The following is a 23,436-nucleotide window of genomic DNA, read 5'->3' on the forward strand; positions in this document are numbered from 1 at the left end:
AGCCCAACGCAGGGCTCGAACCCACAAACTTCAAGATCATGACCTGAGCTGAAGTTGGACACTTAACTGATAAGCCACCCAGGCACCCCAGACCCCTCCTTCACCATCTTTAATGGCACTATGTTATTCCATTATATAGAAGACCATGATTTACCGAGTTTTTTTTTTCCTAATAAAATTTATTGTCGAGTTAGCTAACATACATTATATACAATGTGCTCTTGGTTTGGGGAATAGATTGGGTTATTTTTAAATTGGGAAATATTTTACACTCATAAGAAAATGCACAGACTAATTAACCATAGTTTGTTTAATCTCTACCACCTTGAGGATTTCCTTTCCAGGAAGCCTATTTTCAGCCTAATTTCAGTTACTAATATTTGAATTTCAGTCTGCAGTTTATAGTGCCCTTGCACATACATTATTTCATCTGATCCTTACCACTGGCCTCTAAGATTGGCATTGAGATTATTTTCCTCACTTTATAGATGAACTATGAAAAGCTCAGAGAGGCTAAATGATTTATCCAGTATCCTGAGTCTAGTTAACATCAAAGAGCTGGCTGGGCAACTCCTATGGAGGGGCAGACCTCTACCCCAGGCAGGAGAGGACGTTGGCCAGAAGGGCAGCCCTCATGCGCTCCTCTCTCCCCACCTCGCCTCAGCGTTTCTGATGTGTGCTGACATTATTTGTTTCCTGACTGTCCCCCTTATACACCCTGTGTGCTCTCTGAGGGCAGCCTTGTGTCTGGTTTCACTGTCTGCCCCCTCTGCCTCCCACAAGGCTTAGCACGCGGTAAATCCCGGCCCAGCACATGAGCGAGTGAATGAAATGTGTCACAGAGATAAGCAAATTGTGGGGGCTGCATTTTGACAACTTTCTTTCTCGGCGTGTCTATTTTCAGTTCAGACATTTAACAAGAACCCAGCTTGGTGTTTTTGTGTTTTTGTACTTCTGCAGGTTTAGGTCGTCACTGAAAAAGTCACACACTAAGTCGTGGAAGAGTGTGTTCAAAGCCAAGGGCAAGGAGAAACCTGTTTGTGTACTAGATTCTCTCCATCTTTTCCAGTGTCCCCCCCCCCCCCCCCCCGCCCCGCCCCACCTCACCCCAGGCCCCACTGGGATGAACCAAACCAGGCTCTGCTTAAAGGTGCCTGCCAAGTTACTTTGATGATATCCCTCCTTTGGAACTACTTTATATTTTTTATATTGATGATCTATCCCATTTTGAACTGCTTGTAGAAACAATAGCTTAGCAGCTATAGCATAGTTTATGAGGGTGGTTTAAAGTGCTGTTATTATCGACTGTAAAAGCTATAGACAGAATTACAAGAAATTTTGGAACAAAAAAATCATTCAAATGCCATCACCTCACAAGGCGACAGTTTCCATTTTTGCATAATCCCCTCAAGGTCCTGTCCATGTGCGCACATTTATTTTCCTAGATGTTGTCACAGGGAGCGTGCGGCATTGTTTTCTGCTTTTTCCACTTATTAGCGGAAGAACCTTTTCCCCCCATTTTTCTACATAGACTTCATAATTATCTTTTAATGACTGCATAATCCTCTGTCGAGTTGATATACCAAAATGTACTTCCACAGCCCCCCAGTGTTGGCTGTTTCAGATGTTTCTGATTTCCCACTAATCTATAAATGCTGTAGTGAAGATTGTTATGTGAATAGCTTTTGCATTTGTCAAGTGATTTCCTGTGAATATATTCCCCGGAGTAGGATTGCGGGGTCTGAGCAGGACCATGTTTGTGGCTCTTGTCACCGCGCTCCTGTACGGTCTCTTCTCCTTGATGTCCAGCCAGTGATGTGTTTACCAATTTCGGGGCAACTTCCTCAGTATAGGGTGGTTCCTAAGTTTTTTGTTTGCTAATTAAGTTGAAGGAAAATGGTATTGCAGGATGGCTTTATTTTGCATTTCTTTGATTATTAAAAGAAATTAGCATTTTCCCCTGTGGTTACTCTTTGTATTTCTTGGATGTGAGTTGTCTGCTCACACTTACTGTTCTTTGCCTGTTTCAGTAAATTGGGGTTTTGATTTTTTTTTTTTTAATCAAACCAAGTGAAATCTTTATACACAATAGCTATTGGGTTTTGTCATGTACGTTTCACATATATTCCAGCATTGTGTTTGCCTTTAAATTTTAGATATTTATTTCAGTACAAAACTTCTTAATTTTGTAATCAAATGTGTCCTTTTTGTTTGTTTTTTGTTTTGTTTTTGGTTTTGTTTTCCTGTTGCTTCAAAGCTTAGAAAGCTATCTCCCCTCTGGAGAGCTGATAAATATTTAATGCTACCTTCTGTTACTTTAAATTCTCTAATTCATCTGGATTGTATTTGAGTATAAATTGAGTTGCGAATGACATTTTTTTCCCCAAATTGCTCATCAGTTATTCTAACCTCTTTCTATTCCTTTATTCTCTTTCTCAGGAATCATACACCAGATGAAAGGCGATTATGATACTGCACTGAAACTCCACAAGACCCACCTGTGCATCGCCCAGGAGCTGAGTGACTACGCTGCCCAGGGCCGTGCCTATGGGAACATGGGTAATGCCTACAGTGCTCTGGGCATGTACGACCAGGCTGTCAAGTACCACCGGCAGGAGCTGCAGATCTCCATGGAAGTGAATGACCGTGCCTCCCAGGCATCCACACACGGGAACCTGGCTGTGGCTTACCAGGCCCTGGGTGCCCACGACCGGGCCCTGCAACATTATCAGAACCACCTGAACATTGCTCGGGAGCTTCGTGACATCCAGAGCGAGGCCCGGGCCCTCAGCAACCTGGGCAACTTCCACTGCTCTCGGGGGGAGTATGTCCAGGCCGCCCCCTATTATGAACAGTACCTGCGTCTCACTCCTGACCTTCAAGACATGGAAGGAGAAGGGAAGGTCTGCCACAATCTCGGCTATGCCCATTACTGCCTTGGAAATTACCAGGAGGCGGTAAAGTACTATGAGCAGGATCTGGCGCTGGCCAAAGACCTTCACGACAAATTGAGCCAGGCGAAAGCTTACTGCAACTTGGGCCTAGCCTTCAAGGCTCTGCTGAACTTCAGCAAAGCTGAAGAGTGTCAAAAGTACCTACTGTCCCTCGCCCAGTCCCTGAATAATTCCCAGGCTAAATTTCGAGCCCTAGGGAACCTGGGTGATATATTCATCTGTAAGAAAGATATAAACGGTGCAATAAAATTCTATGAGCAGCAGCTGGGCTTAGCTCACCATGTAAAGGACAGAAGACTGGAAGCCAGTGCGTATGCAGCACTGGGCACGGCGTACCGCATGATCCAGAAATACGACAAGGCCTTGGGTTATCACACGCAGGAACTAGAGGTCTATCAGGAGCTGAGCGATTTGCCGGGGGAGTGCAGAGCTCATGGGCACCTGGCTGCTGTCTACATGGCCCTGGGGAAATACACAATGGCGTTCAAGTGTTACGAAGAGCAGCTGGATCTAGGGCAGAAGCTGAAGGACCCCAGTCTGGAAGCCCAGGTCTATGGCAACATGGGCATCACAAAGATGAACATGAATGTGATGGAAGAAGCCATTGGCTACTTCGAGCAGCAGCTGGCCATGCTGCAGCAGCTAAGTGGAAATGAGTCTGTGCTCGACAGGGGCCGGGCCTACGGCAACCTGGGAGATTGCTACGAGGCCCTGGGTGACTATGAGGAAGCTATCAAGTACTACGAGCAGTATCTGTCTGTTGCCCAGAGTCTTAATCGCATGCAAGACCAAGCCAAGGCTTACCGGGGGCTAGGAAATGGACACAGGTAAAAATGACAGGGGACGAATGTGGTCGATGACACGCACAAAGAGCATCTGTGGCAGTAATGGCAACTTAAGTCTGCATGACAGCTTGTTAACTACAAAGCATTTTCATACGTGTCTTATTTGGCTCCTCCGATAATTTTGTGAATGTAGCAGGGATGTTATTACCCTTATGGAGGAAGAAACTAAGGCCCAGAGAGGTTGGGTCAACGTCCAAGATTGCACAGCTTAGAAAGGACAACCCAGAGTCGAACCCAGGGCTGTCTGACTCAAAATGCAGTGCTTTTTTGACTGCATTCATAGTGAGCAGGATAAAAGGGATAATGGGAACAGGAAAGGTGAATGCATCCATTCAACTGACGTTTACCAAAGGCCTCTCACATTATATGAATTTGTGTTTATTAACATAACATCTATCCCCACCAATTACTAGGACTCCCACTTTATTGCTTTTAGGGAAAGTCATCTGAGGATGGCAGGAGTGAGTAAACATATGCTATCATCATCATGCCAGGCACCTTGCAGTGATATCTTGCTTAATATTTATGGCAGTCCTGTATTACTCTACACTTACTATGATCTGCTTTGGGATGTGGGATTTACTATCATCCAGAAACGGAGGCTCGGGGAAAGGAATTCATGTGCCCCACACAACTGGCTTGGTCTGCCGCCAACATCCATGTTCTTCCCAGCCTTATCATGTCGTCTCTTAGCAGCGCAAAAAAGACACCCTGTTGGCCAAGGTGATGCTTTCCTTCTGAATGTGGGGAACCCAAGAAGGTGTCTGTGTCTGCAGAATTTACGGCCCTTCCAGATCAGCAGGGGATTAGGGCTCCTGGAGTGGAGGAAGGGCAAGGGTCAAACTAAATCATCACCCACAGAGTGCTCTGAGGAGCTCAGGGTGAAAGATTTATAGCCATTGTAAAGTGATTTCAAAAACATAGTCTAAGCGGTAGTGGAAATTGGGAGGCCCAAAGAACCAAACAGTTCACTTGCTATCATTGTGCCTATTAATATATTTTATGTTTCCTCTGGGGTGTATATCCCATTGAATCTCAAGCTCTTGGGAAGGTCACTAAGAGATGACTTTTGAATTGCTTTCCAGATTATGAAATTCCCCTGTATCTCACTCTAAGGGCACATGATAGATTCTAGCTAGAAGAGGAGTTAAGAGCTTCTATAGTAAGTGACAGTGACAAATGCTTTTCATTTTCTCAGGGGCTTTAGCATGTCTGCACCTGCACAAAATAATATCATTGCTTTTCTGTCTACATCCCCACAGGGCAATGGGGAGCTTGCAGCAGGCCCTCGTGTGCTTTGAAAAGAGGCTCGTGGTCGCCCATGAGCTCGGGGAGGCCTTTAATAAAGCCCAGGCCTATGGAGAGCTAGGAAGTCTGCACAGCCAATTAGGGAATTACGAACAAGCCATTTCCTGCCTGGAACGCCAACTGAACATTGCTAGAGAGATGAAAGATCGAGCGCTGGAAAGTGACGCGGCCTGTGGCCTCGGTGGCGTTTACCAGCAGATGGGGGAGTATGATACAGCCCTGCAGTACCACCAGCTTGACCTGCAGATAGCAGAGGAAACCAATAACCCCACGTGCCAGGGGCGAGCCTACGGGAACCTGGGCCTGACATACGAATCCCTGGGCACCTTCGAGAGGGCTGTGGTCTATCAAGAACAGCACTTGAGCATCGCGGCACAGATGAACGACCTGGTGGCCAAGACGGTGTCATATAGCAGCCTTGGAAGGACCCATCATGCCTTGCAGAACTATTCCCAGGCAGTAATGTACTTACAGGAAGGTGAGTGAAAAGGTCTGCGGTGGCCTCTCGGTGTACTCTGAGATCGAGTTCAGAGTCTACTCGGAAGGAAGGGTACACAGTTTGAGTGACCGCCTCTGCTTGGAGTGAGGAGCTCAGAGGCCATATCATTAGTTCAACCCCAAACCGCGGTGCCCCCCCGGGTGTTCCTTAACAGCACAAAGGCGTTCCATTGCCCAGAACATGTTACCTGGGTTGTGTAACACTGGTAGCCAGCTGCCCAAGGAGCTGATGCCCTCTCTGCTCTTCAGAGCCCTTGCCCTTGAGAGCAAACAACACTTTCCCATACAAGAGGAATCGTGTAAGATTTAGTCATGTGAAATTTAAGGGCCTGAATCCTAGGAAAAGACCCATCTGTTGCAAGCCCTGTTGTCCTTCTAGAAAATATGTAAACTGTAACAAAACTGTATAGAAGTCAATTTTGATGTGGCAGCTGAGATCTAATCCAGTCTGAGGGTCACTCCAGCAGTTGGCCAGGCTTCCTTCCCAGTGTATATTGTCCACAGTGCTTGAGCTGGTGCTGTGGCAGCCTTGTGCCTGGCACAAGTGACAGAAAGTGATTGCCCCTGCCACGGCCTTCTCTTCCTCCTCCTTCCCTTCCCCCTCCACCACTCCCAACCCCCACCCCCGCCTCTGCTGCTGTCAGGTTCCATGCAGCTACTACTCGGGAAAGCACTTCCCCTCACATGGGCACATAACATCTTTCCATCCTGGGTGGGAAAAATGGCAGATACGATGTTCTTGGCTCACTAGTCAAAGGAAATAGTTGCCGACTTGAAGTAAAAACTCTCATTTATAGTTTCTAGGGCTCTTCGCATATATAGTCTCTTTAATCGGATTTAATTCTCACAGTAACCTTGGGAGGTGTGTCTTTATTCGCATTCACAGCCAAATGACTCTCTGAGGCTCAGAGAGTCCAGTGGCTTGGTCCTGACCATACGGTCAGTCTGGGGTGTAATGGGGCCCAGCCCAAGGTTTCTAAGCCCAGGAACTACACAAGACCCTGTGCGGAGTTGTTTCTAACCTCCCAAGCCTCCTTGGGGAGGCTGGAGTAGTCAAATATTCCCCCTTACTCCTGAGCCCCAGCTGGGAAGCCAGGAGCGAGGGAAGCAGGAAGCAAAGTGGAGAATGGGCCAGGAGCTGACGGTTTGCTGTCATCCTCTGCGCAGACCAGGGATTGCTCTGGCCTGCAGGCTGAGAGGTTACCGAGAGGCTGGGAGCCACTTCCCAGACCTTCTCTGGCTCCCACTCAATGGCAGCTCTGCCTCAATGCATTAAATATGAGAGTTGGCTTTTGGTTTCCCGAAACTTGACTGTGGTAAAATTCCAACAGACTGGGGGCGATTTGCAGTTGAATTTGGGAAAACTATTAAATTCAGACCCAGCGTATGACAACCTCTCAGCTGTGTTCTTTTGTACTTCCTGAAATATTGTTTCCATAAAGCAGCTGCTTTTGCCCAAGACCTTGTAACATAATTCTATATTTATGGAAAACTCTCAATTTCATTTTTATTGTTTCTTGTAATTTTAAGTCTTGCAGAGATCTAAATTCTTATTATGGCATCTCCCTGGTGTCTGTTCCGTGGATGTGCTCCACCAGAGAGCCTGGTGTGTCCCCTGAGCCAAGTTAGATGCCTCTTCTCATGAGCTGTTACAGGTGCGGACACCTGGGAGGCCCTTTCTGAGAGCTCTGAGTCACGTCTGCAGCATCTTGCACTGGGGGAACGGTTCAGTCAGAGACCACCTTGGCACTGTCTCCCTCTCTGGCTTTCGGAGAGGGCTGTGAGTCAGCGTCACCTTGCCCAGTGCACCAGAACCTCCCAGGTGGGGCCTGCTCTGAGATTTCTGTATAAGTGCTCCAGGTGATTTGTATAGACATCCCCGGTTAAAGCCACTGGTCTTGTCCAGCTTTCTCTCTTTTTGCAAATGAAGAAAGAAGCCTAGAGCGATTCAGTGACCTGTGCAGAGTTACATGCAGCTAGTTCCTAGCAAACCAGACTTCAGGGATGCTGGACGGGTGGGTTAGATTCCTAAGAGGCAGAGGCAGATAGGAACAGGCAGGACAGGTACTATGTCTGCCTAGTAGTGGCTTTTAGTTCTTCATTGTTGAACCTGACTTTGGGCTGGAGTGTGTCCGACATGAGGAGATCCAGTGGGGAAAAAAGTCCTTGCTCACAGAGAACTTTCTAGGGAGGCTAGCTACCTCAATGAATTTTACTTCTGACTCATAGACCCAGATCTAGCAGGGATAGTCATATTGAAGAATGAATATGGTCAGCATGTTGAAGATTAAAACAACCAGTGTTCCCCTGGTTGTCACCAAGAACCATCTTCTTCCATCTGTGTTCCTATTCTAGGAAGTATTTTAAAATGTGAATAATTTCCAAGTATTATTTTTGTTACCCAGTGACATGATTTAAACGTAATGTGGTGCTTCTAAGTTTTCTGAGTTATGTGCATTTTGAAATGCATACATTTTATGAGCGGGAACCTGAATATCACTTCTATTATCATCTCAACTGACTCCGTTCCTTTTCAAAAGTCAGAAATTGCATGGGCCCAGCATGCTCAGAGGCAGGCTCCCATGCACTCTAAATTAGATTCAAAAAAGGAAGTCCTTCCTTTGTGTGTATAGCTGTAGTGTGGGAGCCTTCATGGTGTCTTCTGCACAAGGGAACTCCTGCGTACAGAGGGCCAAATCATGAGGACAAAGCCATCCTGAGAACCACTTAGTGGCCAGTACAATAAATGGTTGCCCTCAGATTTGGCTCCCACAAAGCCCTGGAGGTGGCTGGTGTCCTGGAAGCCAGAAGCTTGCTGTAGGTAAGTGACCCAAACTGCAGGTGTCCCTCTGAAGGCCATTAGAATGAGGACAGTCTCATTTAAGGCTTTCAACTCATAATAGCACTTGTTCTACAACCCTGCTGGGGCACATCAAAGTCTCAGCCTTAAAGGAAAAACAGATTGGACATGAAATGCATCAGCGGCATCAGTAACAGAAGGCAGGGTCAGACTGTGTGAGCATTCTGCTTTGGGGAGAACATCAGATGTGTCTCCCATAAACACTGACTGGATGCTATGTACGTGAGATAGGAAGAAGTATTAGCTTGGCTTCTGCACTTGACTATGGAACTGTCAGGAAAAAGCCTTTGCCTGCCAAAGAATTAAGTTAGATAAATTTATAGGCCAGGAGTTTTCATTTGCAAAGCTGGGGATTTCACATCTGTGAGGGGGCCAGGTTAGGTTCATTCATTTCACTGTTTCTGCCTGCCCTGCAAACCTGTTTCCTGCTGAGACCCATCACCTCAGCTCTTGCCGGGGCATCTTGGAGTGTCCTGGAAAGGTCGCTACCAACACAGAATCTGAAGAGAATGCTTACTCTGCCTTGGCTGATTGTACTTTTGTCCTGCAATTTATTTAGCTGTGTTGTTAGCATTCTTTGTATCCACCTGAGGCAGAATGCCCTGCCAGGACTCCTGGGCAGGGTGGAATTGTCTTTTATGTGTCCTTAAAATTTCTCTGATTTCAGGTTTAAGGTTAGCTGAGCAACTGGGCCGAAGAGAAGATGAAGCCAAAATTCGCCACGGTCTTGGTCTGTCCCTTTGGGCTAGTGGGAATCTGGAGGAAGCCCAACACCAGGTGAGCGGAGGAACACCTGTCCCAGGTGGATTTTGTTTCCAGAAGCACGGAAGACCTTGGGATTACTGTCCTGGTAGTGATGACATTTGCCGGAAGGTGCTATAACCTCTACCCTTGGGTCAATGTATAGGATCTCCGGCCCAGAAGTGTTGAACCACAGTGAAGATTCTTACTCACTTGTATGATAGATTTCTCAGTGATTTCTTTGGAATTCCTATATTACGTGCTACTGTTCCTCATTAAACCGTAATATGAAATTACATGCATTTTATGACAGAAGTAATTCAGGAATTTGTGCCTTGGCATCCTAGAATGTTATAGTATTTTACTTTACTTTTTAAACTATTTTTTTAATTTTTTTATGTTTATTTATTTATGACAGAGAGAGACAGAGCATGAGCGGGGGAGGGGCAGAGAGAGAGGGAGACACAGAATCCGAAGCAGGCTCCAGGCTCCGAGCTATCAGCACAGAGCCCGATGTGGGGCTTGAACTCACAGACCGTGAGATCATGACCTGAGCCGAAGTAGGACGCTCAACCGACTGAGCCACCCAGGCACCCCTTTACTTTTTAAACTATTAAAGGCAGTTTAAAGAATTAATTATTTCCTTGTTTTAGAAATTAAAACTTATACTGCTATAACGATTTTCAGTTTTTCAAGTACAGTCACTCACTGAATTTATTCTTCACATAACCCTGTGAGGTAAAATGACGACCATCCCGTTTATAGAAAAGAATCTGAGGCTCCAGATCTTGCCCAAAGTCACATAATTAATTAGTGGTAGAGTTGGGGATACTAAGTCTAAGTCTCTTAGTCTTGGAATTCTTTCCATTAAAAAAATTTTTTTTAATGTTTATTTTTTAGAAGGGGGGGAACCACGAGTGAGGGAGGGGCAAAGAGAGTGGGGGAGACACAGAATCCAAAGCAGGCTCAAGGCTCTGAGCTCCCAGCATAGAGCCTGACATAGGGCTCGAACTCTAGCCGCGAGATCATGACCTGAGCCAAATTCTTTCCATTTTTTAAATTTGCATGAACTTAAAATTCTATGCTGTTTCCAGCATATAAATATTAGAGAAAAGTCTTGGGGCACCTGGGTGGCTCAGTCAGTTGAGTGTCCGACTTTGGCTCAGGTCATGATCTTGCAGTTAATGAGTTCCAGTCCTGCATCAGGCTCTGTGCTGACATCTCAGAGCCTGGAGCCTGCTTCGGATTCTGTGTCTCCCTCTCTCTCTGCTCCTCCCCTGCTTTCTCTCTCTCTCTCTCTCTCTCTCTCTCTCTCTCTAAAAGAAATAAACATTAAAAAGAGAGAAAAGTCTTGTAGTCTCATTGGTGGAGAAACCACTTAAAGCAGCAGGACAGTGTCTTTTTTTTTTTTTTTTTAAGTTTTTTATTTATTGAGAGAGACAGAGTGAACAAGCACGTGCATGCAGAGGGGCAGAGAGAAAGAGGGAGACACAGAATCCCAGGCAGGCTCCATGCCGACAGTACAGAGCCTGATGTGGGGCTTGCTTTCATGAACCATGAGATTGTGACCTGAGCAGAAATCAAGAGCCAGCTGCTTAATCGACTGAACCACCCAGGCGTCCCAGCAGGATGGTGTCTTTTTAGGAACGTCAAGCATCTGGTCCTGCGGGTGTCCCTGTGATCGGGTGTGGCTCCGGAGGAAGCCAGGGAAGACCTGACCCTGGTCACTGTTGTGGAGGGTGGTGTTTGATTTGGCTGAACTGCCAGCAAAAAGCTGCCCTCCTCCTGAAAGTGTGGCTGCCTTAGCTCATTTCCCCCAGCCTCGGCCATTTCCAGCCTGCCTGCTCCCCACTTGTTCTCATTCCAGTCCTTGGGCTCCCTGAGGCCTTGGTGGTAAATTACAGCCACTTGATGACAAGGGGAGAGGCCTTTTGTTTGTTTTAATCCAAATCAGCACTTGACTAGATTCATAGCTGGGTTTTTTCCTCCCCCACAACTTTCACACTGTAAGTCCATAACCTTTGTTTTTTAGATCCCCTATTCTAATTGAGCACATAAACTATAATTTATGTGGTGTGATCTGATTGATGCCTTTTCAGGTTCACGAGGACCTAACTGGAAATAAAGATTCATCCTTTGAAACCTTCTAAAAAATCGTTTTTACGTTGTGCACCAAGTCGTGTGCAGAAGTTGTCTCTGGTCAGTGGACAGCTGGACGGTGGTTTCCAGGGAGTGAATAACGTTCTCTGTGTCCTGCTTGCAGCTCTACAGGGCATCGGCCTTGTTTGAAACAATCCGACATGAGGCGCAGCTGAGCACGGACTACAAACTGTCCCTCTTTGACCTGCAGACTTCCTCCTACCAGGCCTTGCAGCGGGTGCTCGTCAGCCTTGGTGAGAGCGGCTGGGGTTCCCGCTTCGTGCATGTGCACCTGTGTGTCTGAGTCGTTCGGCGATGGCTGTGACCAAATACGATCTGTTGTTACGACAGTGAAGCCACAACTGCAACCCAGTCATTGAACCTTTGTTGGTTTCATTCAACAAATATCTGTTGGGCGCCTACTATGTGTGGGCTGTATGCCAGCCCTGGGGGCCTGGTTCCTGACTGAAGAAGCAGTTAGCCCGTTGAAAGGCAGAAGTCAGTGAGTCCGTATGGTGTGACTAGAGCGAGGGTAAAAGAAACTCGGGTGCTGTAAGAACAAAGCGTTTTGGCGGACAGACCCAGGAGCTAGAGAAAGTGTCCTGGGGATAGAGATGCTTGAGCCAGGCGTTACCCCCTCAGGTTCCCTCTCACCGTTAATACCTGGGGGGAGTACCTGAGGAGATGCCTGGCCTCTTCCCTGTCTCCTCTGCCACACAGCTTTTACTTTGCTGTCAAGTGAATGTCTTTACCGTCTCGGTCTACCCTCCGGGCTGGGGTGTGGTCAGGGGTAATTCTCCCGGGCCTGGGCGCTGCATCGCACTGGGGCAGCATGTATCTCCCTCACCGGTGCCTGAACAGTCGCCTCTTCCCGCTCCCCTGCCCTCTGCCTCTTCTCAGGCCTGTCCGGCTCTGCAGACCGTTTCCCCAAACCCAGAACTCGGGTGGAGGAGGTATTCGGCAGAACTGACAAGGTCTTGGAGGTTGGATGTCGAGGCCTCGTCAGTAACCTGGCCTCTGCTGCGTGTCTGTGAATGCTCAGAACTTCCCCTTGAAAAACTTACCTATTAAATGTGCTCATTGCCTGGGATTACAATTTATTATCTATTATAATCACAGTGTTAAGTCTGCCTAACACTTTGGGGCCGATTTTCCAATGTGCACAGAAATCATCCCTGCTGTTCCAGTTAATAACTTAATAGGGTAAAAGAACACATTTGCATACACACATATAAATCCCCCCTTTCTACTGATGCTGGAACTGCAGGAAGCTAGGCATCCTTGACGTGTCTGGGAGTGGCAGCATCTGGTCTCCTGCCTCTGCCTGCTCTCGCTTTGGACCCTCATTCCGACAAATCTTCTATATCTCTGTTTATGATGCAAGCAAAGCTTCTGCATTATTTTCCTTCTAAACACTCTAAACAGTCCTTGCTTGAAAGCATGTTGCTTTCTATTTTTTTTGTGCCCTCATGTTTGTGCATTAACTTCTAAAGTAGATAACAGACTAGTGTCTTAGGGAAAGCGAGCTCAGAAATTGGACTGAAAGACTAAGAAGAAGCTCTGAGAGAGAGAAGCAGTTTCAAAGAACTAAAGGCTTCAGAGGTTTAAACCCTTTCCCCCTGGGGACAACAAAAGCAGAGAAGAAGCAGCAAGTGTGTGGGAGCCTGGAATGGAATGAAGGATCAGCTCTCACCATAATAATATCACCTTTCTCTATGTGGTACTTTGAATAAGCTATCCAGGCATCCTCACACACAGCACCGCAGTTAATCTTTACAGTAGCCCTTCAAAATAGGCAGGGTGACTGTTAGGACCCTCCTTTTGAGACCAGGTCAATGAACGGGGAAAGGACACACTGAGCAGAGGGCCTGGCTTGTGTAAAGGCAGAGAGGTATAACTTGGGAGTGGGGGGCTGGTGTGCAAGTGGGGCTGGACAATGCGATGCATAGAGGGGCCACAGCTAAGGGAGATAGAAAGATGGTCAGGACTTTGCACATCTTGGAGGGTTCGTCTGCCAAGGCAAAATCAGAATCGAAGTTGAGCAGCAAAGTGAGAGGGGTAACCGAGTGCAAAGCATTAGGTCCAAATAGCTAAAGTGAAGGGGGTCAGATGCCAGGAGGCCAGGGAGCAGCTCAGGCTGTGGGTTGGAGAACAAGCAGGGCTGAGGACCATCCTCTGAACAAAGTTGAGTCTCTTGGGGTGTGGCTGAGGATGGGGGGAAAGTGGCTTAGGGTGGTGTGGAATCTGAAACTGTGGGGTTTTATTTTTTTCTTCTTAATGTTTATTTTTAAGAGAGAGAGAGCATGCATAAGCAGGGGAGAGGCAGAGAAAGAGGGGGACAGGGGATATGAAATGGGCTTGGGGTGTCAGTAGAGAGCCCGATGCAGGGCTTGAACTCATGAACCAGGAGATCATGACCTGAGCCGAAGTCAGACGCTCAACAGACTGAGCCACCCAGGTGCCCCTGAAACTGGGGTTTTAGAAGAGTAGGCACTGTACTTAGCATCTGAGGCAGGGGGTTGGGTTTGAAACTGAGACTGGGCCCCACATAGGGATGCAGAGACAGTAAGGTTTCTGCCCAGGGCCTCTGTGGCCGATGGCCCTCGGTGGACAAACACACTCCCCAGGGATTCCTCACCTTATGACTTTTGTGTCCTAGGCCATCATGATGAAGCCCTGGCTGTGGCAGAAAGAGGACGGACGAGGGCATTTGCCGATCTTCTGGTAGAACGACAGACAGGACAGCAGGACTCCGACCCGTACTCCCCAGTCACCATTGATCAGATCTTAGAGATGGTTAATGGCCAGAGGGCACTAGTGCTTTACTATTCCCTGGCCGCTGGCTACCTGTATAGCTGGCTGCTTGCTCCTGGGGCAGGTAAGATCTCTTTCTGTGGGAACCGGCAATTAAGACGCTAGACTGCGAAAGTCTAAGGAATAGAGGTGGAAGAGGTGCATTACCATAGATCAGACTAAGGAGCTGACGTCGGCTTTCAGCAAAACCTCAGCCACGGCGGATATTCCATGGCGGGGTGGTCAATTAATAAGACAGCCCAGCTTTCCCATTCCCCCAAGAAATCGCTGCTCCTCGCTGGTGAATGTGGAAGCATTTATCAAGGAACACGAAGAGCAGGAGGAGTAATTTCACCAGCAGCCCTATTTTTAGGCAGCTGTTGTTCATTAGCTAATAAAGCGCTGACTGTAAGTCCTAACGAGTTCTTTCTAGATATGATTTAATAATTGTGACCCTTTGTCATGGTAAACAGACTAAAATGAGAATGGCAACTCTTGTCACAGTATATAAATGAAGTCTTATGCTTGGAATTTCTGAGTTTAGCGGAACCCATTTTAACCAGTTCTGTTGTAAATCTATTTTAGAAGTAAAAACCCCCTTTGATTAAATCGGCATTAAATGTTCAGGCTGAAACAGTTTCACTAAATACAGAACCACTAATTAGCTGTTAGGGCCATATTTTTTGCATAATAAAATGCTGATGGCTTTACCACGTTGGAGACACCAGATCCAATTAGAGTTTATTGACTGGGGAAGTGGATCTTATAATTGGGAACCTTGAAGAATGGGCTTCTTGACTATCTGTAAGCCAGTTTCAAAAAGTTCAACTGCCAGAGAGAATTGACAAGATTTTCTTGATTGTGTTTCTATCCCTTTGATTAAAAAAAAAAAAAAAAAAAAACAGATACGATGGCTAAATGACAACTCTCAGATGCCTCTTGGCTTCTGAGCACTCCTGCCCATACATTCTGTGCCTCAGCCTTATTTTTTATAATCTTTTCCCCTTAATCCCATGTTTTTTTATGGGCTTTCCATAAGGAACATTGTGACCTTTCTATGCTGAAGGTTTTAGTTGTGATGTTCATGGTGACTTGGTGAGTGTCAGCTACAATGGAATGGATCCCTGTGTATCCCAGCCCCCCCAGAAGGACACCGATACCTTGGAAGACACGGCTGGTGATGGAGGCATCAAGCTCTTTCTCTCTGTCATTGTTATGTTTTGGGGACATGATTTGACAGGTGGTATATCCAAATCTCTGTAATAATGAGCCATGTATAATGAGGCTTCTATTGTTTCTCTTTCCCTTCCTCTTTGCTCTTAATGAGACTCTGAAGCTTTCACTGGGGCTCTAATCCAATCAGAGAGGACCAGCATTTTCTGGGGCTGACACACCTCATTACCATTTGAGAATATGTCCTGTGTTTATTGCCAGAAAACCACTATGGATTGCTTCAGTTTCATGCAGCCATAATTTTTTGCTCCTTTAATCCATTAATGATGGTTGACCAGTTAGTCTTATTTAAAAATGGCTGAAAACATTTTTTATCTGGCCTTTGTACTACACATTTATTTTGCCTTGCTTTTGTGAAATGAAAGGTCTTTGAGTAACACAGTTTCCACTTGGCTAGTTGTATTTGTGTTCAGGATTTCAGCTTCTGGGGAGAATATACCTTGGCATGTTTGTGCACTATTCGAGAAAGAAAACCTTCCCTATTTGGTGCTTCTGAGAAGCCGCTATTTCAAAATACATATGAAGTCACCATTCCATGAACTTCTGAGTATATCTACAAAAGCAGAAGCCTTATGTTGAATTCCCTGGTTTCAAGCACCAAATTTGATGGCGGAAACTGTAGAAAGGGGTACTGACCAAATTTGGGAAAGCCCTCTCATGACCTCGGATTTCAGGATTTCTTCACATTTCTTTGTGAAGGATTTCTTTCTTGATTGCTTTGGATGGCATACTTGCCAGAGAAGGCTGTGCCCCACCCTCCACCTCTCCCTCCTGAGACCCCAATCTTGCATAATGTTGGCTGTGCCTGTCTCGTTTCAGGAATTCTGAAGTTTCACGAACACTACCTGGGTGATAACACAGCGGAAAACTCCGGCGACTTCCAGACTGCCAGTAGTGCGGCCCTTCCAACAGCCACGAGCTCGGCCCTGGAGCAGCACGTTGCCAGTGTGCGGGAGGCCCTGGGGGTGGAGTCTTACTACTCAAGGCAAGTGGTACAGCGTCCCTAGCCCCTTCTTCAGATACAATCCTAGCGTCGTTGGTTTTTTTCTTTCTTTCTTTTGTAAACAGCCTGTTCCAGCTAAATGGAAGAAATCTTTTGGAATTTGCACTTTTGTGCTTAGTCTATTCACAGTTGCTGCAGGAGAAACAAATATGTGTCTCTGGAGTGCAAACCCCTTTGTGGGCTGTCTTTATTCTTTCTGGTAATTTCCTTTCAGACAGGGAAAGGCCTCATCGGAGATGCCCATTTTCTAAGGAGGGTTTGTAGAATGTGTAAACATACACAGGACTTCGAATTTAACATCCCAGCTAATTAAAACTGAGATGATTTGGGGGTTATAAACCGATTAATAATGAGTTTGTTTGTTGCAGCTGAACGCCTGTCTGGGAAAGTAATTTGACACTAGTGACAGGATCTGTGCACAAATCTGTGTGCTATGGGGATGAGGTGAAGGAAGTTGAACTCCTAGTATGGAGAACAGAGAAGGGAAGTGCTTTTTGCAGAGATTATAAAAGCTGTATGCTTATGGAAACATTTTATCATGATTGACTATTTTACATATGGAAAATCACTTCTACAAGCACCCTGCTTCTGGGGAAAATCAAAAGAAGGGGGTACCATAGAGCTGGGTGGTAGCAGAATTTCCTGGCGTCCCAGTCTATCCTGTGCTTAACAAGTGTCGAGAAGGTCCATATGTCAGAGAATCTGCTGTGTTAGCTGGTGTCAGGTCCCCAGGACATCTGCTTGTCTCTTGAGTGATTTCAGTTGCAAAATCATGGAAATCCTAAGATATCCCCATAATTCTTTAGAGACGCTTATCCCAGACTCCCGAGTGTGTGTTGGTCAATGCCAGCAGCTGGATTGATCTTTGAGATATTTATGAAGTTGGAGACGAGTTCTTAGATGCACTTGGATAATGTCATGTCAAGTGTGGAAGGTGCTGGAGGGTCTTCTAGCTGAACTCCTTTATTTAACAGAAGCCAGCATGGAATAAGACTGCTGACAGCCAAGTTAGTGTCAAAGCCAGGATCGCAACAACAGAGATCTCACCACTGCTTGTTCTGTTTTTAATTATCAAAATTAATATCATATTTTGAGAAAATAGCCGAAGCATGTAAGAATGTCATCTCCAGCTTCTGTGTGCATAAAGTATGAACAGGCTTCAGCCACATGCACACAGTGTTGTCTTATTTCTTCTAAGGCTGTGGTGCATCCTGGGGCATCCCCTTCCTTAACCCTGGGTAGTAGTGTGGTGATTACAGGGGCTTGACAGTGTGGTAATCCCAAGAACTTGGAAGTAAGGCTGTTCTCTGAAATTTAATGATACGTGACCATAAAATAGGTTAATCTAGGGCTGTGCAAAGCTGCTTCAGCAGACAGAAAGGCACATCAGCCAGTCTGATTCCACTGTAACCTGACCTAAGGTATTGCATATCCCAAGCGAGTGTTAAAGAGGATGGTTGGCCAGTGATGGAAACAAAATGAGGGAGAGAAAGGAGAGCAGATTTCGGCAGTGCCCATTTCTTTCACTGTCAAAAAGAGAATCGTGGCTAAGGGACTTGAAGTTCCATTGAAGTCTGTTCCCATAGTAGACCTGCAGTCTTTATGCTCTCTTATCCTCCTGCCACCTCCCACCCCCTTCCACAACTATTGGAATACCTGCTTTGTACCATGTGGCACCATCGTGGCCACACCTGGGTCAGCTGAGTCCAAACCAACCATGATGGGGCTGAGCCTGTGCGAAAATATAGATTTTACTTGATCCCAGTCTAGATTAATATTCATCATAAGGAGGAAGGGGACTACCCTTGGACTCTTCCCAATGCCTACTCCCACCTCCCATTGGGTACCATGTTTAACTCCAAACACTTGTGTCCAAGCTGTTCTTTTATATGATACTAGAGGTTGAGTAATTTTGCTTCCAGGTGACTTTTGAATTGAAAAAAATGGCTTTTGGGTTATAGTTCAGTTCTTCATCAATGGGAGAGTGGAGGGACCGTAACTGGCTTATATTCCCCATGTTAATCTTTTCCTCTGCTGTATACAGACAAGTTAGGACGAGTCTTTGGGGATCTCTAGGTCAGGTGGCTTGATGCTTAGCATGACTTTGTTGGGCTGTCCTTGGTAGCTTCGATACCCAGTTTAGACTGCCAGAAGTAAGGTCTTTTCTGCTGCTTTGGACTAGTCTTACTAGAAATGTGTTCATATTTTGTGAGCTCAAACTCAAAATTGAACAGTTCAGTAGCATGATTTGAATTTACTAGAATGGAGTTTTGTGAGACTCTGGTTTCTGCCTCACAGTTTCATGAAAACAGTATGAAAATTTCAATGACAAATTATTTTTCATCTATTGAATTGTTAAATATTTTTAAAGTAGTAATGCTTAATTGTAATAAAGATGCAGTGAATGAGCAGTCTCTACAGTAGGGATATAAAGTGTTCTAGCCTTTCTAAAAATAATTTGCCAGTAGTATCAAAAATCTTTAAAATGGTAATGCTGTGACCCCATAATTCTCACTTTGGAAATGGAGTAAAGAAGTGTACATAGGACTATTTGTAATAGGTCTATATATTATAGAAAATTTTAAAAACCTGAATGTCCACAATAATTGAAGGTCAAATTATTTTACATACATTAATATAATATTACACTGTAATTAAATTATGTTCACAGAGAATTTTTAATGACATAGCCAAATGTTTGTGACAAAATATTGTATGAAAAAATAGGATATAGATTTATTATATATAATGTAACTTAAATTTTGTAATGTATGTAAAATATGGGTATGAAAAGTAAGAAAAAAATCCTTGGAGGGAAACAGACTATAGTGTTAGTGGTAATTATAGGTGGATGGTAGAATTACAGATGCTTAGTATTTTATTCTTTATACTTTTCCTTATTTTCAGTTTTTTCACAATGGGCATATATTAACTTTTTATATTAGGAATAAATAGCCACGAATAAGCAATTCTATCACTCAAAGAGGGGGAAAAGGGAAACCTTTCTGTAATAGGTTTACAGAGAATAAAATCCAAGTTTTGAAGCCTGGCACCATGATCTAGCTCTAGGAAGGCATTCTGGGTTTATTTTCCATCTTGTCTCTTGGTGAACACCATGTTCCAGCCACGATACCTTTTTCTCTGTCCTCTGAATGTACCCTGTGCCTTCTCCCCCTTCACTCTAACTCAGGCATCTTTAACCACTGAATCTGTAAGTGCAGCTGCTCACTAAACATCCCTGCATGGGTATCTTCTGGGTATCTCTCATCTAAAATATCCAAATCCCAACTCTTGAGTTTCTCCATTTCTCTCCTAACTCAGTCATTGTAATACATACCACATCAACAGAATTAAGAACAAAAACCACATGACCATCTCAATAGTTGCAGAAAAGACATTTGACACAATTTAACGTCTTTCCATAATGGGGGGGAGGGAACACTCAACAAACTAGAAAAAGAAGGCAATTACCTCAACATAATAGAGTCCACGTATGAAAAGCTTGCAGCTAGGATCATACTCAGTGGTAAAAACTAAAAGCTTTCCCTGTAAGATCAGGAGCAAGGTGAGAGTGCCCTCTCTTGCCAGTTCTATTCAACATAGTACTGGAAGTCCAAACCATAGTAATTAGGCAAGAAAAAGAAATAAAGTCCTCCAAATTGCAAAGGAAGAAATAAAATGATGCCTGGTCAAAGATGACATGATATTATATGTAGAAAACCCTAAAGATTATACCAAAAAAACCCCATTAGAACAAATAAACAGGGGTGCCTGGGTGGGTCACTCAGTTGCGCATCCAGATTTTGATTTCAGCTCAGGTCATGATCTCACTGTTCATGGGATCAAGCTCCACATCAGGCTCTGCACTGACAGCATGGAGCCTGCTTCTCTCTGCTCCTCCCCTGCTTGCAAATGCGCTCTCTCTCTCCTTCTCTCTCTCTCTCTCTCTCTCTCTCTCTCTCTCTCTCTCTCAAAAATAAATAAATAAACTTATAAGAAAAAGAACTAATAAACATATTCAACAGAGTTGTAAGATACAAAATCAACACTCAAAAATCAGTTGCATATCTATATACTAACAATGAATAATTTTAGAAGGAAATTAAGAAAACAATCCCATGTATGATAGCATCAGAAGGAATGAAATACTTAGGAATAAATTTAACTCAAGAGGTGAAAGACTTATATACTGAAAACTGCAAAATATTGCTGAAAGAAATTAAAGAAGACACAAGTGAATGGAAAGACATGCCATATTCATGGGTTGGAAGAACTGATGTTATTAAAATGTCCAGACTACCCAAAGCAATCTACAGATTCATTGTAATCCCTATCAAAATTCTGATGGCATTTTTTTGCAAAAATAGAAAAAAAAAAACCCTAAATTCATTTGGAATCTCAAAGGACCAAAAAAAGCCGAAGCAATGTTGAAGAAGCAAAACAAAGCCAAAGACCACAAACTTCCTGATTTCAGAACATTACAAAGTTGCAGTAATCAAAACGGTGAGGTACTGGCATAAAGACAAAGACACACAGGCTAATGGAATAACATAGCCCAGAATGAAACCCCGACATACAGGTCAAGTGATCTTTGAGAAGAGTGCCAACGCTACACATTAGGGAGAAGGATAGTCTCTTTGACAAATGGTGCTGGGAAGACTAGATAGCCACATGCCAAAGAATGAAGTCGGACCCTTGTTGTACACCATATATGAAAGTTAACTCAAAATGAGTTAAAAACCTAAAACATAAGACATGACAGCGTAAAACTCCTAGGAAAAGCTTCGTGGCATTGGACTGGGCAACAGTTGCCTGGCTATGACACCCGAAGTACAGGTAACAAAAGCAAAATTACACAAGTGGAGCGACATGAAATTTAGACTTCTGCACAACAAAGGAAGCAATCGACAGAGTGCAAAGGCAACCTGTGGAATGGGAGAAAATATTTTCAAACCATGTCTGATAAGAGGTTAATATTTAGAGTATATAAAGAACTCTTACAACCTAACAACAAAAACAAACAATCTGACTCAAAAATGGGCAAAGGACTTGCACAGACATTCTCCAGAGAAGATTAACAGATGGCCAACAAGCACAGGAGAAGATGCTCAACATCACTAATCATCAGGAAAATGCAAATCAAAACCACAAGGAGAGGGGCGCCTGGGTGGCTTAGTGGGTTGAGCATCCAACTCTTGATTTCAGCTCAGGTCATGATACCAGGGTTGTGAGATTCAGCCCTGCAATTGGGCTCTGTGCTGAGCGTGGAGCCTACATAAGAAGATTCTCTCTTTTTCAAAATTAAAAAAAAAATCACGATGAGATGTCCCCTCACACTCGTTAAGATGGCCACTATCAAAAAATCAGAAAATAACAAGTGTTGGCAAAGATGTGAAGACATCAGAACTCTTGTGTTCTGTTGGTAGGAATGTAAATGCTGCGGCCACTGTGGAAAAATAGTATTGAAGCAAAGGCGTGAAAGATACATGTGAATCTGTCTACTCTGTCCCCACCATGATAAGTATAGTGCAGCTCCCCATTGTCTCTATCCTGAACCACCGCTGCTGTCCCCTCTCTCTGCCTCCCAGTCCCCTTCAGCCAGAATGACCCTTCATAGATGGATTTGGGACTGTGCTTCCTTGTCCTCCCCATCACAAAGTACCCCAAACACAATTAATCCCCTTCAAAGGTTCTGAGGGTTTTTAGACTTCACATTCCTTGTTGGCGGCCTGCAAGCCAAGGTGACCTGGCCTCTGCCCTTTGAACGGCATCTCTACTCCTTCAGCTTGACATGTCCCTGTGTGCCCCCCTTTATGCCCCTCCCCTTTCAAGCTCTTCCAAGGGCTTTCCTACCTTAAGGTTATGCTCATGCCCTTCCTTCTCTGTAAATTTCTTCCTACTGCTGTTGGCATGGCTGGTTCCCTGTCAGCCTTCCAACTCCTGCTTCAGTGGTAACTTTAGAAGTTTCCATGTTGATTTCATTCACCTCTGCATACCCAGGGCCTGGGGCAGTCCTGTGACATTGTATATGCTTATTAAGTGAGCAACCAGCTGACTCTGTGAATGAATTGAGTCCTTTTCCGTGCTGCCAAAATTGCCTTACCTTTCCTACAGATAATTCTGATCACCCATTAGAGCCCTGTTCAATCACACCATTTCCATCAGGACAACCCAGAGCCCCAGGTCCAAATCTGGTTTTTGCTCCCCCTCAGTGGTGCCTAATAATAGCACTTACTTCGTTCTTCCTTGCTTCCTAATCACCTGACTCGTGTGTCTTCCCCCGGAAGACGGTGCTACCATGGAAAGCAGGTGCTGTGTCCTCTCTGAACATGCGCTGCTAACACACTGCCTGGCCCATAGTGAGATGTCCATAAATTTGAGTTCTGGTCACCAGAAGATGTGCTGTGAGCAGATTCTCTGTCCCTGCTGGGCTGATTTACTGATTCTCTCTTTCTAGTGGATGTAAAATACACTGTGCCCCTAGAAATTGAGTCTCCGTGCCTTGGGGAACACCTTCATTCAATTACCCACAGCCTGGCTGTGGTGTCCTTGTTATTCTGCAGACCGTTTTTGCTTTCCTTAATGGCATCTTGCTGCTGCAAGGAAGTACAGTGCTACAAAGGAGTTTCTGAAAATGGATTTAAAATAAAAGAACCGCTTTTATTAAGTGTTTAATAAGAATTCCAGTCCCTTCCTTCCTCCCAGATCAAAAGAGGCATAGATTGAAGCCACTGTACAGAACACGAACCTCCCGTAAGGGAGATGTTATGAATTTCAAAACACATCTTCAGTTTTTAATTCTGATATTTAGCCAGAGTCTTGCTGTTTGCCTGGCACCTGGGACAGGGCAGTGGCACTTTGGCGTCGCTAAGCTGACCGGCGAGAAGACTAGGAGGTCTGGAAGGAGTGCTCCCAAGGGATTTTAAATAAATTGTGATTATAGACTGCACTCATAATAGGGGAAATATTCCTTCCTGGTAATGAATATTAAACCTTGATAAATTATAGCTGTTATTTTTGTTTCTTTCAGTGCTTTTCTGTATTTCTAAATTTTTTACAGCA

The 23,436-nt window shown here is 44.8% G+C and overlaps 1 protein-coding gene across 5 annotated transcripts in view; it reads left to right on the plus strand.

Moving 5' to 3' along the window:
- Positions 1-23,436, plus strand: part of TTC28 (tetratricopeptide repeat domain 28) — a 625,904-nt gene that overhangs the window by 505,663 nt on the left and 96,805 nt on the right. For all 5 annotated transcript variants that reach the window (XM_027050850.2, XM_027050848.2, XM_027050849.2 and 2 more), the window contains 6 exons: positions 2,440-3,781; positions 5,062-5,585; positions 9,133-9,242; positions 11,470-11,599; positions 14,005-14,223; positions 16,191-16,356. In XM_027050850.2, the coding sequence (XP_026906651.2) occupies positions 2,440-3,781; positions 5,062-5,585; positions 9,133-9,242; positions 11,470-11,599; positions 14,005-14,223; positions 16,191-16,356 (2,491 nt within the window). The remainder of the gene's footprint in view (positions 1-2,439; positions 3,782-5,061; positions 5,586-9,132; positions 9,243-11,469; positions 11,600-14,004; positions 14,224-16,190; positions 16,357-23,436) is intronic.

This window comes from Acinonyx jubatus, chromosome D3, assembly GCF_027475565.1.
Source record: "Acinonyx jubatus isolate Ajub_Pintada_27869175 chromosome D3, VMU_Ajub_asm_v1.0, whole genome shotgun sequence".
Lineage (NCBI taxonomy): Eukaryota > Metazoa > Chordata > Mammalia > Carnivora > Felidae > Acinonyx > Acinonyx jubatus.